The sequence below is a fragment of the Neovison vison genome, chromosome 2 (assembly GCF_020171115.1).
Source record: "Neovison vison isolate M4711 chromosome 2, ASM_NN_V1, whole genome shotgun sequence".
Classification (NCBI taxonomy): Eukaryota; Metazoa; Chordata; class Mammalia; order Carnivora; family Mustelidae; genus Neogale; species Neogale vison.
Genome location: NC_058092.1, coordinates 1,150,895 through 1,165,777, shown reverse-complemented (window position 1 = coordinate 1,165,777; position 14,883 = coordinate 1,150,895). Strand labels below are relative to the sequence as shown.

Here is a 14,883-nt window from a genome sequence, read left to right as displayed (position 1 = left end):
AGCCCCTCTGAGCCGTCCCTCGTCACTCCTTCCAGGAGACAGACAGCAGGTCCAGAGGCGGCCTGGGCCCCGGCAGGATGATGCCCGACGGGCAGGACCCGCCAGGAGGCAGCAGGTAGGAGAGGGTGAGCGACTCGGGACATTTGCCGCTTGGCGTAGCCTCCCACGTGCATGTCCTCACGGGTGGGGTGGAGGCCGGGGCACCTGGGGTCGCAGTGCTGCTGTGGCTGCTCCTTTCCGCCCCCCTCCCAGGAGCCCGGCTCCAGTCTGGGTCGGCCCGCCCTGGGCCGTGGCTCAGACAGACCCGGGTGGGCAGAGCAGGGTGGCCTGCTTCTTCAGGTGACGCCCACGGCAGGGAAGCCAGCTGGGCAGAGAGGGACGCTCCTCGAGTGGGCGCAGGGGCCGGGAGGGGCCCACTGGGTGGGCAGAGCAGCCCTCAGTGCGGCGCGCCCGGCAGCCATGGGCTTACCACAGGCCAGCCACATACCGGCCACGGCCGGGGTCCCCAGCAGCCCGTCCCGCGGCAGAGCAGACCCTGGACAGGGCCGCGTGCCCCTGTGGGGCCCGAGGTGACAGCATCTGTCCGTGCCTCCCGGCAGCTCTCTCCGGCCGCGGCCCTGCCAGGAGGAAGGCTGACTTCCAGAGAAGTGTTTCCTAGCATCAGCCGTCCCCTGCCAGGCCTTGGGGCCCGACTGAGATCCCCTCTGGGAGCCGTGGGGGGCTGGCAGCGGCGCCGCGGGCCACATGCGGAGGCAGAGAAATCAGCGCTCTTGGAAGCCAGGAGCCCTCCCCCGCGGCCCAGGCGCACAGGGCCCGGCAGGGGTGTGGCAGGGGAGGACGCGGCCCCTCGGGGGCAGGAGGGGTGCGGGGCCTTCCCGGATGTCCACCTGCCAGCAAGGGCAGGCTTCTGACCAGTGTGTGTGGCCCCACCGGGCCTGGGGGCCGCGGAAAGAGCCACGTCCAAGGGCAGAGCCCTTTGGGCACAGACGCGACGATGAAGCGCAAGGAAACCGGGAGATGCCGGAAAAACAGGAGGGGAGGCCGCGGCGGCCGCAGTCCGATGGCTCCCGGCTGACGCCAGTGGGCGGGGACCGGGCCGGGACACCCGGAGGCTGGCACGGGTCGGCCGACTGACAAGCCTTTGATCCCACTCCGGCGGCGGAGCCGGGACGCGCTGCTTGCTGGGGAAGGTGCCTCCCTGCATGGGCTCGGACTCTCGTCTGCGCGTCCGCTCGGAGGCCCGCTCGGCTCGCTGACGGGAGAAGCGCAGACTTAGGAAAAGCGGCCAGGATCCTGCTGAACGTGGAGACGCTACCTTCACCCAGCGTTTCGGTGATCGGGATGCGCGTGAGACCCCGACGCTGACGCCCAGCGTACAGGGAACGGGTGCTCACCGCGGCGACTCCGAGGCCCAGCGCCGAGGCTCCTTCCAGCCAAAAGGAGGCCCTCGCTGTCGCTGGCCTTTCCTCCTGCAGGGGGGGCCCTCACGCTGGGGGTCGCTGTCCCAGGAAGGCACGTTTGCGTGTGAAACGCTCCACATCTCAGGGAGCCTTTCATGCGGGCGACATGGCCGTGACGCAGGCCGGCGTCGTCTGAGGTTAATGGGGGCGGCTGCCCTGTCTCCCCAGGGAGCCCGGATCTCCGGGCAGAAGCCTGCGGAGATGGCTTTCATGGTGGACTCTGGCGGCTCTGGTGACTTGGCGTTGGACCGGTCATCTGCAGGCCCAGGTCTGAGCCTTGGTGCGGCTGCAGAGGCCCCCCGGAGCCCACCTCCCCGCCCCAGTCACAGGGTCCGTGTGGCATGACCCCTCTCTCAGACCCCAGGGCCCCCACGACAGCGGCCTTCAGGGCCCCGTGCTCTGTGTCGCATCCAAGCACCTGGCGCTCCCCTGGCCCCCATGCAGAGGCGTGAGGGGGAGCCTGCCCGACGCCCCCAGCACCGCTCTGCTGTGGGGCCATGGGCCCTCCCCAACGCCCCCCGCCAGCTCCTGACTCTGGTTCCGGCACCGGCTCCCCACACCAGCAAACCTGGCTCCTGACCCCCAAAGCCCACCTTTTGGAATTCTAAGAAAACCATCCTTCCTAGCGAGCAAGGCTGGCCCCGGCAGATCAGAAGGCCTAGATTTCACACGGGGTCTGGTTTGCGGTGAGGAGCCCCCCAGGTCTCAGCCAGGTCTCAGATGTGTGGCTGCCCTTCTGTCCACCCCCCAGTCACCCCCATGTGAGCAAGATGCTCCCCACGCTGTGAGCCCCGGCGGCCGGACCCACAGAGGGGGGGACAACAGGAAGGGGCTCTGGCAGCTTCGTGCCCCTGCCGGCCCCCACCCAGCTGCTGCCGCCGCCTTGCTAACCCTAACCCCAGACTGTGTCCCGCCAGCCGGGCACCCCAGCCCCGAATTCTGCATGTCTGGCTCTGTGTTTGCAGCCTGTCTAGACTGAGTCCCCTGGAGGGAGTGGCCATGGGGGGGGAAGGCTGGGGGGGGCGGCCCCCAACCCTGTCTCCCCGTGGCAAGAAAGGGGCCGTGCCCAAAGCAACCGCAGGGACACAGAGTCATGGGCCCTGGTGCCCACAGCCCCAAACCATAGGCTCTACCGACTTCTCTCACCTCCCCAGTGACTCCAGAACCATCCTTTCCGACCCAGTTCCCAAAGTTAAGAACTTCCGTGTGTGCAGATGGCTTCCACTCCCAGAAACCCTCCACATGCTGCCCCCTCCCAGTGGCCAGCGACCGGGGTCGCAAAGTGGCCTGCGGGTGTTGGCACCGGGTTCAAGAACTCCCGCGGGCAGCGGGACGGTGGGACCCGTGGGCTGAGGTGACTGTCCCAGACGTGCACAGCCTCGGACCCCAAGGTTGGGAGGGTAGGAGAACCAAGCGGTCTGGGGGGCTGCCATCCCATCCCACCTGGTGTGGCCCGAGTGCGAGAAGGAGTCTGTGGGAGCAGCCACCAGGGCTGGGCTGCGGGCTGGGGTATAGCTCGTAGCGACACAGGCCGTCGGTCCCACAGGACAGCCTCGGCGTGCCCTCACCCCCTGCAGCAACCCCCCCATGCCAGGAGTCCCTTCTGCGTGCTCCAGGGCCCCTGGGAGAGGCCAAGCCTCGCTGAGCCTCCTGTCGCTGTCAGCTGTGGACCTTTGTCCTTGCCCGGGGCCGGCGACCCCTCACAGCCACAGGAGGCCACGCACTCGCCCCCCGACTCACTTTGCCTGCAAGTGGCTCCTTCCTACCATCCAGGAGGCTCCCACGATAGAAATGATTAAAAAAGATTAAGAAGGACTCGCCACCCCGTCATTTTGGAGCCTGGCAGAGGTTTTAATTTCCATAAGAAGGGTAGAGCGTTCCGGAGGACTCCTCTGCCTCTTGTTACAACTTCCAGGCATAATTCTGCGTCAGCTTCCATGTCGAAGAGGAACCAGCTTTGTGCGTGTAGGCGGAGGGAAGGGAGGCCAGACGCCGCGGCCCCCGGGCTCCCAGAGGCCTCTCCCCTCTGGCACATGTGCTCTGACGGCTTACGCCTGGGGTGCGTGCCCGCCCAGGGCAGGGGCGCTCAGGGGCAGCCAAGTGCTAAAGGGCCCAGCCCCCGGCTCTCTCGGGGCCCCTTGCGACGTGAGCCCCACCTGGCCGCGCCTGGCAGAGTCCCCTGCCGGGAGGGCCCTGGATGTGGATGACAGGCCTGCTGAGGTCCCAAGCAGGGCCCCAGGGTCCCAGAGGGTCACGGCCCCGCCTGACTCTTTTCCCAGGGAATGGCATGGATCCGGCCTGGACATGTCGCCTCCCCCGGCTTGGGTGTGGCCGCTCCAGTCCCCGAGTGCCCAGGCCAGCCAGCTCCTGCAGGGCGAGGCAGCCTGTGGACGGGGCCGCTCCGTGTGGACCCAGACAGGGCGGGGCAGCAGACGGCCCTGGGAGCCGCACATCTACCGGATCCCTGTGGCAGTGCATGGCAGTTGCCAGCTGCGCCCAGCCAGAGCCCCGAGGCTGCGTCTCCGTGCCCGCGGCCTGGAGCGAGGCTGCGTCCCGAGGGCCCCGGGGCCGGCTGCCGTGCTCCGTGGGCCCAGGCCAGACCGGGCGGCACAAGCGGGACTCTGGGGCTCTTCACCGGCGGGGCTTGCCCGACTGGAGCCCTTGGTCCCGCCGGGGCCGGCACCCCAAGCCTGTCCTCGCTGGGACCCCGCTGACCACGGAGCAGCGCCTGGCCTGCGGCTTGTCCCCGGGAGAGTCCAGTTTCCACCGCAGGCTTCCGCTGCGTTCCTGCGGAGGCATTCCTGGCACATCACGGGGCTTCACAACGGGACACAGAGCCCTGTCAGCTCCGGTGATGTGAGCTCCCGTCGACTGCGGGAGACAGAGCTGCTGTCGGAAACGTGGCCGTGAGCGTGCCCGGCCACCCACGAGGACTCCGCTGAGTCAGGGCACGGCCCCCTCCCCACATCCCAAGTGTGCGCTCTGTGGTGCGACACGGCCACGGCCGCAGCCCCACCCGGCAGCCGGGGAGGGCCTCGGGGCGACCTTGCCCTGCACACTCGTTGCGGCCAGCCCAAGCGCGGCGGCCAGCACAGCCCCTCCGCTGCTCCCTCGGAGAAAAATGGGTTTAATTAAGACTTGCGTGATTAGTCATTTAATCAGTCATCAGACCAACAGAGATGGAGCCAATCAATCGCTTTATTTAGATGGACGGTTGGGGCCGTCCACGCAGGGTCACACGGGTGACTGCCGAGCACCCGACGCAGGCCCCGCCTCTCCACGCCGACCCTGCCCCAGGGACACAAGTCCAGCTGCCATCCCCCCTCGTCTGTCTGGGGCCTGGGCACTAACCTGTCCACCCCCGGCGGGCCCATCACGACCCAGAGATGCTCCGGGCAGAGGCCTCCGCAGTCAGCGGGGTCCCAGCAAAGACAGGCTCGGGGTGCCGGCCCCGGTGGGGACGCGGGCTCCAGGCGGGTCCCCCTTCCCTTGGCCACAGGTCCCTCCCAGAGCGGGCTCAGTCTCTGCCCCGTCCCGCAGCCGGCGGCGCCTCTGGGTGTGTTCCCGGAAAACAAGAGATGGGGATGGTGACTTTCTCTGCTTCCTCTGAAACTCTGGAGACGAAGCGAGCACCGTCCCCAGCAGGAGTAACCAACGGAAGCGGGTGTGAGGGCCGGGAGGGAACGGCCGGGCTGGCGCCCTAGGCCCCCCGTGGCAGAGCCGGGATGTCTCCCTCCTGACGCTGGGCTGGCAGGTGGAGGCTGGCGGTGGGGGGCGTCCTCCCAACCCCCCCAGCAGGGCCTCCCTTGGCTTTCTGGGCCCAGAGCTGACTGCCTGCTGGGGACAGGAGCCCTTAAATGGTCCTTGGAGCTCCACCACCCCCCAGCTGCCCCCGGGTCCAGGCCGAGATTTCCCAGGGGCTGTGGTGCACATGCGTTCAGCCGCTGTGCCGCCGGCGTGTGTGGGCCTCGCTCCAAGGGGCCCCTGTACCCCTGTACCCCCGGGCCCAGCGTGACCTTGGGTGAGGACAGGCCTGCCTGCTGGGTGCCCCGTGGAGCCAACCGCCCTCTGCTGAGGGGGCCACGCCGTCTGGGAGAGAAGCTGGGGCTGCACTCTGTGGCCTGTGCACTCTGTGGCTCTCGCTTGGAGCCTGTGCGTCTCGGGGGCCCCTGGCAGGCCGCGTCCCAGTGCAGCCCCAGAGGCCAGCTGTGCTCCCGCAGGTACCAGACTGTCCTAATTTTGGAACTTCCTTCTGGGCTCTCGGTGGGGGCCATAGAAAGCCCTGGGGCTCACTTCCCATGTGAGTGTGTCAGGACCGACCCCGATCAAGCCCTGAGCCTGTGCCCCCGCCCCTGCCACCTGTCTGGACTTCAGTCAGTGCTTTCCTCGTCTAACCAAAGGGCCACCAAGCCCACAGCCCTGCCTGTCCCTCGGTGACCTGGTGGACAGGCCTGAGTCACCTGGGTTGCTAGAGATCTTGGGCTCACCCGAGGGAACCCCCTTCTCCTGCCGTCCGCTGTGTGCTTGGCCGTGGGGTCTTCACACCTCCTACCCAGCTGCCCCTCTCTGTTCAGCTGCCCAATAAAAGGTCAAGTGCACACACAGGCCCCGGGCCCACTGGGCCAGGGTCAGCTAACCGGCCTCAGGCTTCCTCTCCAATTAGGGCCATTTCTTCAGCTCTGCCAACCTGCCCTCCCCAGCCAGGGCCATGCAGAGAAGCACAGCGAAGCCACACGCCCCAGGGCTTGCCTGTGGCCCCCAGGCCCCGCCCAGGCTGCTGCGTGCAGCGCCTCAGTGACAGTTCTGCTTAGGGTCAGACGTGTTGGTGGGACAACATCCCCAGGCGCCTTCTTGGGGGGGCCTCGTGGCTTGTCAATGTGGCCCTGAGAAAAGGTGGGGTCAGGAGAGCCTGTCGAGGTCACAAGGCTCAGACAGGACATTTTCGGGGCCGAAGAAAAGGAAAAGACGGGGTTGTGGGGGCACCAGGGCCAGCGGTGCGGAGGGGACGCGACTGCACTGGTGAGCCCCTCGAGGAGCTGGGCACAAGGAAGAACCTGCAGGTTTACCTGGTTGACCTTGGCAGGAGGCCGTCTGCTTCCCTGGGGCCCGCTGGGCCACGCGTCCCATGGGGGCAGGCAGAAGGTGAGGCCCACGAGGCCTTGCGGGGACTGGGAGACCCACCATGGGGGCCTCGCTACGGGAGAGTCACACGGGGCCAGCCCCACCTCATAGGGCCACAGGCCATTGGAACAAGATGCCATTTGAGGACCTTCGAGGACAGCCCCGATAGCGGGGCAGACGCCTCATGCTCGGCCTTCCACAAGGAGGCCCAGCCCTTCAGGAGTGGCCACAAGGACATGAGCTGGGGACACCAGGACCCCACATCTCAGTTCGGCCTACAGATGCAGAAACAGGCTTCTGCTCCTAGCCAGGGTGAAGTGCGGGGGGCCAGATTCCCCCCCTCCAGGCGAACAAGAAACAAGCGGGACAAGATTCAAGGAAGCAACAGCCCTGCCGTCACAACGCCGCAGGGCCCCAGCCCGGTTCCTGAGCGTTTCCAGCTGTGGTGCAGGGAGGGGACCCAGCAGGCCCCAGGTCCCCACCAGGGCAGACATGGAGCTGGGATTCCTAGGCAGCCAAGGCAGCGAGTCCACAGGAGGGAGCACGGGAGAGGAGAGAGTCCTAGAGGTCTGCAGAGCGTGAGGAACGTGCCTGAAGCCCGGAAAACCACAGGGAGGGTCACGGCCAGTCCTGCCCAGAGCTCACACAGGGCTGTGGGGCATTGTGTCCAGCGGTCAGCCCAGAAGACCTCCGGATTCATCCCAAGACATCAGAAGACTATTTAGCATTGGGGAATAACGAGTTCTGGGTTGAACTCCGGCTGACACACCTTAGGAGCCAGATCCAAAAGGATCAGACCGTCTCCAAGCAACGGAACAGCGTCCGGAACGCAGGAGCCAGGAGAGGAAGCCACGGTGTCGGACGTCCGGCTGCGGGTGAGCAGCCACACAAAGCAGGAAAGTAGAGCCCATAACCAGGAAGAATAAAGCAGTCAGAGCCAACCCGGCAATGGCAGGACGGGAGACGCCCAGAGGAGATGCGCGTCCGGCGGGGAAGACCCGCCGCGCTCGGCCGACGCGGGGGCGGGAGGGCGTGGGGTCGCCCGCGGGAGCCGACACGCGTGGCAGGGACGGCTGGAAGGAAAGGAGAGCCCCGAGCTTCCGGGGACGTCACGGCAGCCCCCCAAACGCAGCCCAGAAAGAAAAGCAAGAAAAGCTGGTGAAGGTCACGAGCAGAGCCGTCTGCCAGACGGTTCCCACCGGCCAGCTACGCGCAAGGTCAGAGGCCGAGGGGTGCGAAGAGTCACCTGTAGGTTCACGACACGAGGAGCCCCAAGGACAGGAACCTTGACGACGAGGACAGCAGCTGCCGATACAGAGAACACGCAGGACGCGGCGCCGGCCCCCGGCCCCCGGCCCCCGTCCGGCTCCAGCAACGCCCCCAGCCCCCTGCCGGCCCACCGGGGGCTCCTGTGTCTGCCCGGGAGGCCAGTCTGCTCCCCCCGCTCTGAGGCCCCCGAGCCCCGAGGCCCGGCCCGCAGCCAGTCCGAGTTCCCGCTGCGTCCCCGGCTCACGCGGCCGCCCAGAGCTACCGCCTCGGACCTGCCCCCACTCTCCTGGGCACCGTGTCCCCACGCCGTCCCCACGCCGTCCCTCTAATGGGCGCCCTGACAGCTCACTCCGCGGCTCCCCAGCTCCTTCCCGGCTCTGCCTCTCCCCGAAGCTGGCAGGCGGACAGACTCTGGTTATTCTTAGTGCGGAATTATTTATCCGCGTTCCTGCTCACCCACACTTCAGAATTCGGAACGTGGCTCCTGGGTCCAAGCCAAGGCCCATTTTCCCCCACTTGAAACGAAGTAATTTTAAAATCTTTTGTCTTTAATTTTTTATCACCCAAACCATGCCCGTGGTAATTAAGCTTGGCGAAGGGTCGGAGCCTGGCGGGTCGCCGAGCCGGTGCCAGGGAGCCCCCTGTCCTCCGCCTCCCCCACCAGTTCTGATGACAGGAAACCGCCGTCCACGGAGGGCAGGGGTGGGAGGAGTCCCCCAGCTCCCCCCAAGTGCCACTGGGTAGAGAATTCAGGGCAAAGCTCAGCCGGCCGCACTGGGGGCCTCCATCCGGCCAGGAGAGCGTATCCGGCAGGAGGAGTCGGGTGGGCCGTCCCACCAAGGTGGCGGGGGGCGCTGAGGGCCCGACCCAGGGCAGAAGCTGAGGACGTGCACCAGGGCTCACACAGGGATCCTGCACCAGGGGTCCCCTTGTCCTCACCGGCGCACGGCATATCCCCCTGGGCAGGTGACCGCCCCTGTGGGCAGGCAGAATGGGCACAGCACCACACACCACAGAGAGGAGAACCTCCCGTCGGGTTAGAGCCTCAGGCTGCCCACCGGGCCCTCCTGTGGCGGCCATGGCCAAAAGTGAGGGTCTCTGCCCCTCAGACGTGGGGCCAGGCCTGGGGCTGCTGCCTTTCCAGTCCGTTCCCGTGAGTCTCCAGGCAACAGCGGCCTCGGTCCTTCTGCCCCACGGCCCCCGTCCCACGGCCCCCGTCCACGGAGCCCAGCTGCCACGGGAATTTATGTGCCAAGTGCAGTGGGCCTGGTGCGTTGGCCCTTCCTGGAGCCGCTCCCCTGCCCAGCGCTGCGCGGCCTCGTGTACCCAAACCTGCAGCTCGGTTCTGCCAGCAGCGCGGCTGGCTGTGGGCCGGGGGTGAGTTTGTGCAGCCCCGTCCAGCCTCTGCCCGTGGGCTCATTCGGGTGTAGACAGGAAGGCACCAGCCCAGGGGCGGAGAGCTGTCCGGGGGGGATCGAGCGCCCTCGGAAGGCGGGGGCGGGGGGGTGGGCTCCGAGGACAGGATGGTCGCAGCTGTGCCCACGCAGGGCCGCAGGCTGGGGCGGTCATTCAGGGCTTTCCTTCTCTTCTCCCAGCAGGCCTGACGGGGCGGCCTCAGCCGAGCCAGCAGCAGCTGCCTTCCCAGGTAGGTGGGCGCGAGGAGGATCCCGTTGAGCAGGCCACGGCCACCAGTCACCCCACAGTCCACCTGTATCCTAGTTGTGGACCTTTTGGAAGGTCCCCTGCACCCCTTCCCCTGCACGCACTCTTAAATTCAACAGCTCCCAGCCTGGCCACCCGGCACACCATCCCGGGCACCCCCAGAGGCACCAGAGGTGGAGGGGACCCTGATGGGCCCAGGGCCTCCACTAGGCCCTCTCCAACCTCCGTCCCTTCGCGAGGGCTTCAGGCACGGGGCAGATATAGCGAGGGGTGCTTGCCCCCCCTGCGGTCCTCTGTCCCCGTGGGCAAAGCCCCGCCTCCTTGTGCCCAGGGTCCCGAGAGGAAGGCTGGCGGGCCTCCAGGTCTGGGCCTGCTCTGACCCCGTGTACATATGGGAGTGTCGGCAGGACTGTGCCCCTGAGCCCACCTAGTGCAGGAGGAGGACTGGGTCCTGGGCAGCGCCCCCCATGTCCCCCTTTGGGCTGGCACTGGGGGTCCCAGCAGCCCCATGAGTCTGGTGCCATGCTCCCCATATCTCAGGCCCCTGGGACCCTCGTGCCCTAGGAGGAGGGTGGCCAGAGGGGACGCGCCAAGTTGGGAGGACCGATGGGATCGGCTGGAGGAGGGCCAGGCCCTGAGGAGAAGTAGTTTCCAGACTGAAGGGACAAGCCAGCGGGTGGCCACGTTCCTGAGATGCGGGCCGTGCATCTCTGTGGGGACGCCGGGCACGGGGCCTGCGACCAGAGCGTGTGGGCCGGGCCTGGGGTGGCCGGCAGCCAGAGCCTCTCCCGGCCACTGGGAAGAGCGTCAGGAGCGAGGTCAGACGAGGCTGGGCTGGGTCCCGTGGCCGCTGCCCACGGAGCCCTGCTCCCCGGCCGGGCCGCAGGCTGGCGGAGCTGTGTTCCCGGGAACACCTAGAAACCCCAGCTGCTTGGAAACACTGTGGCGTTGCCATGCACGGGTCTCCTCCAGGCCGGCCCGGGAGGCCTGGAGCCCAGGGCTGTGGAATGTGGGCCCCCCCCGGGCCCCCCGAGCTGCCGAAGGGACGGACTCCGAGCCCAGCCTGTTCCTGCCGCCAAGCGCTCCCTCACCCGGGCCCAGGGGCACGCGGTGGCCACAGGCGTGGAGAGGAGAGGCCTGCGTTCCAGACCGGGCGCTGGAATGTTCTCCCTGACGGTGTGAGCTGCGTCCTGTGCCCCGTTTCGGCTGCGGCCACATTCCTGGTGTGAGCCGGGGCCAGCCCAGCGCGCTTTTTCCATGCTCCGGTGCCAGCCCCCTTGGGCTCGGGGGGAGCAGAGGACGGTTTCTAGGGCAACCGCACTTTCTGTTATTTCTTATTTTCTTTTTTATGGCTTCTCCAACGTTGAAGCCCTGCAGACAGTTTACAGACGGTGAGAGGGAAAGTGCTGCCCCTTCTCCTGAGCCCACCGGCGGGCGGCCTCCTGCCCCAGTCTCAGCCGGCCCAGCAGCCACATTTCCCCAGCCGTCACTGCTTAGAAAAAACATCTTAGAGAAAATGAATTCTTTTTCCGCTAAAAAGATGGGGACGATTTTCAAAAGAATCCTTGCACTCAGCCACGCAGCCCCATTAGCACTGAGGGGCTCTCCGCCCCCGCCAGCGCCCGGATCACCGGCCAAGGAGAAGGCCCGGACCCTCCAGCGGGGCACCGAGGCGGGGTGTGCGGGCAGACAGGAGCCAAGGCTGGACAGAGGCAGGGGCAGGAGCCTGGGCAGGCGGGGGCTGTGGGGGCTGCAGGGGCCATGTGTGAGCGCCCGTCTTTTGCAGGGGAGTACGTCATCATGATCTGCGACGTGACCGACCCTCCCTTCCTGGGCCACACGCTGCCCACCGCCTTCAAACACCTGCGGGTCTTGGGGAAGGGGACGGATCAACGGCCCCACGTGGCTGGAGAAGGCCCTGACCCCCAAGCTCGGACAGCCACCCCGTGCACCTGACAGCCCCCAGGGTCGCCCTCGGGAGACCATCTTCACTGTGAGGGGAAGGAAGAGCCATGTCAGCTCCGTGGGGCCCCTTCCCCCACTTCCCCAGCGGGCCCAAGGGCCACCCTTGTACACCCCATGGCTTCAGTAAAACGCTCAGCACCAGCTCCTGAGAGACACGCGATCCACGCAGCCAGGACCCGTTGGGGGGCACCTCCCCTCCCCCTGGCCGGGCTGGGGCGAGGCTGGTCCCGGTCCCCCGCCCCGGAGTCTGGCAGGACTGCCTCCCAACAGCGGTCCAGCCCCCGGAGGGTGGCTCCCCGACCCCACCCCGTCCCACCCCTGCCGCAGGCCACTCGGACATGGGGACCTGCTGCCATATGAGAAACCAAGAGGCTCCAGGGGGTGATTGGTTTTCTGGAAGCGAACTGCGGGTCTGGGGGACAGTTCTTGAAGTTCACGGCTGCCTCTGAGACCGGCCAGAGCCAGGACCCAAGGCCTCCACCGGCTCCTGCCTCCAGGGCCGCTGGGGCCCACCCTGTGCGCGCGTGGGAGCTGGCCCTCGCTGGAAGCCCGTCACCTCTTCTCTGAGGAATGGGGAGCAGGGAGGGACCACCCAGCCCCCAGCCCCGGGAAACACATTTCTGCTTCCTGTCCCCGGAACCCTACGGACCCCCTGCCCCTCCACCCAGCACCTGCTGCCCTCCTGTGCTTGCATCTGCACCCTGCCTCCCACCCTCCGGGATGGAGCCCCCCACCCCTCCCCCGGGCGCCACACGGGGTCCCGCGTCCACATAGCCGAGGCTCCCTCGGCCCCTCCCCTGGGCCGCCCCTACCCCTCGCCGCACAGTCCTCATTGTTCAGGCACAAATGCTTGGCTCCTGTCTCTGCTTCTCTCCTGCCCTGTGGTCCATGGCCAGTCTTGGACGACTTCGAAGTGCACCCCCAGCCGGGCCCCACCTGCCGCACCCTGCACACGGCAGGCGCCGTCAGGTTTCCTCCCCATGTCTGTGCCCGGACCTCCGGGCCAGCCAGAGCGGGTCCCGCGCTCACTGCCTCACCTTCTGCTGCTCGCCCTGGCCCTCTGCCCTCTGCTCACACCGGCCCCTGCGGTGGCCCCGTCCTGCCTGATTCTGCCTCAGGGCCTTTGCACGTGCCCTTCACGCTGCCTACACTGCTCGCCTCCCTGAAGCCACCTTCTCAGGAGGCCTTCCTTGGCCACCAGCTCTGAAGCCTCACCCCACCTCCAGCGAACACTTCCTGCTCCCCAGCCCACCCCGCGCGCGCAGGTCAGGGGGCTGTCCAGCCGGGCCACGCGTCTTGTTTGCAGCCTCCAGACAAAGGGAGGCGCCGTGTCGGTTTTGCTCCCTCGCGCAGTCTCAGCATCTAGCAAGGGCCTTCTCCTCAGAGGCAGGTGGCTTTTCCGTGTCTCACCGGGACCGGGTGACCCCCACGGTGGGACACTTACAGGCCGTCGGCAAATGTCGGCTGAACGCGTGGGCGAGGGGAGCCCCTGCTCTGTGCCAGGCAGAATGGACAGTGGAGGCAAACCGGGCAGAAGAGGTGTGCGGGGGGACGGGAGCTGAGAAACCGGAAGGAGGGAAAGACGGACAGACGCATGGGTGGCGGACAGGCGGACGGACAGTGGATGGATGGACGGACAACAGTGGTCGGGCGGGTCAGCGGTGGGTGAGGATGCGCACAGGACAGATGGGAGGACGGTGGGGACGGATGGACGCAGCGAGGTCCGTGGGTCGAGGAGGAAGGCTCGCACCGAATAGTTGCGTTCTGACGCTGAAGGCAAGAGCGGCAGAGGAGGAGAGGCTCCCTGGTCCAGAGCAGCCCAAAGCAGACAGCGGCCCCTCCCGCCGCCCTCCCTGCCGCGCTCTCGTCTGTCTGCCAGCCAGTTCGGCCCTGGTAGGACCGGCGCGGGGGGCGGACCGGTCGGCCCCACCGACCCTCCACCCCGTGCTCCGTCCCCACCTCCAGAGCCGGTGGGGCCGCCCCCCAAGAGCCAGCTGTGACCACGGCGGCAGGCCACTGGGGGACATGAGAGCCCGAAAGGCAAAGGCACTCCTGGACCTCCCTGACCCGGAAGGCAGCTATGCTCACCACTATACCACCAACGCTGCACGACCTGGACCTCCCTGACCCGGGAATGAGGTGTAGGAATGAGCTACAGCCGCTGCCCTTCCCGGCCCGTGAGCTCAGGCGGCTGCAGATGCCGCCCGCCCGCCCGAGCCGGCTTCTGCCTCGGGCCGGCCACCTGCGGAGGTGTCTCCAGCACTGAGTCCCCAGGAACGACCCGTTTCCGGGACCCACGGACTCCTGGGTCAGAGCGCCTGGGTCCTCAGGGCTGCGTCCACATGGGTCTGTCCGTCGTGGACAGACCGAGGTCAGGAGGGCCACCCACTCTGGAGTCCCCCAGCTTCGTCCGCACTCACCGTCCACCTGGGTCTGCCCCTGAGGCTCGGCAACTCGTTCCGTGGCTCTTTCCTCTTTTCCAGATGAAACCATACTCCTGGCAAAAGAAAAACAATGAAAATGAGGAAGTTTAGGAAGAAAATGAGGTTTAGGAAGAAAAGCATGCTGGGCACAGAGCGCTCCTGTGTTTCCCAACTTGGGGGGGGGGCTTCACTATTTCTATGCAAATCATCACTGTGGGGCTCGGTCACAAAACCCAGGGAGCAAGTTCAGAGTCAGACCTAGGGCCCCAGAGCTCTGGACGCAGGGGCGGGGGGGGGGGTGGAGGCGTGGGGGAAGTGGGGAGGGTCAGCCCCCTCAGCCCCTGGGCAGACGTGGAGGAAGGCCAACTCTGCAGGCCTGCAAACACACAGCCCCCGAGACCTCCTACTTTCCAGTCACCCCAGCAAACCCCAGAGCGGCTCTCCCCACCCGCCCACCCGCACCCTGGATGGCCTACGGGGGCAGGGGCCTCTCAGCGAGGCCTGGGGAGAGCTCAGATCCCATGGACCCGTGTTTGGGCAGGTCCCCTGCCCTGCCCCACTGGCCCCTTCTGCTGGGATGCCTGGGTGAGGTGCTTCTGAGCCAGGGACCAGCATCCCTTCCAGGGGCTCTGCCCTGGGACTCCTGTGCGCGTCTGCTGTCTGCGGGGGGCCTGCTGGGGGGCCCCAGACGCCGTTGCTCTCACCCTGACCAGACCCCTTGTCCTCACACTGGGCCCCACAGGCAACACCACAAGCAATTTGAATTCTTGAGAAAAAAGAAAAGGGTGGGTGAGCAGAGGCCAGGCCGCAGACACTGGTCCTGCCTGTGCCCTCCAGGCAGCACGGCAGAAGCGCAGCCCATCCCGGGGTAGGACGGAGCCCGGGGTGGCGCCTGGGGGAGAGCTTCCCCGGACTTCCAAGCAGCTGCGACGCGTGTCCTCAACGGGGGAAGGAGGGGCCTCAGCCTGGTCACCGCTCCCTGA

The 14,883-nt window shown here is 67.1% G+C and overlaps 1 protein-coding gene across 3 annotated transcripts in view; it reads left to right on the top strand.

The window, feature by feature from the left end:
• MORN1 (MORN repeat containing 1) overlaps positions 1–11,609 on the top strand; it is a 48,309-nt gene extending 36,700 nt beyond the window's left edge. Inside the window, exons 12-14 of one of the 3 annotated variants that reach the window (XM_044236959.1) lie at positions 36–115; positions 9,449–9,495; positions 11,299–11,609. In XM_044236959.1, the coding sequence (XP_044092894.1) occupies positions 36–115; positions 9,449–9,495; positions 11,299–11,468 (297 nt within the window). In that variant the 3' untranslated portion in view covers positions 11,469–11,609. Of the gene's footprint in view, positions 1–35; positions 116–599; positions 659–9,445; positions 9,496–11,298 lie in introns of those variants that run through there. The other 2 variants (XM_044236958.1, XM_044236960.1) reach the window with 2 other exon arrangements.
• The last annotated feature ends 3,274 nt before the right edge of the window (positions 11,610–14,883 follow it).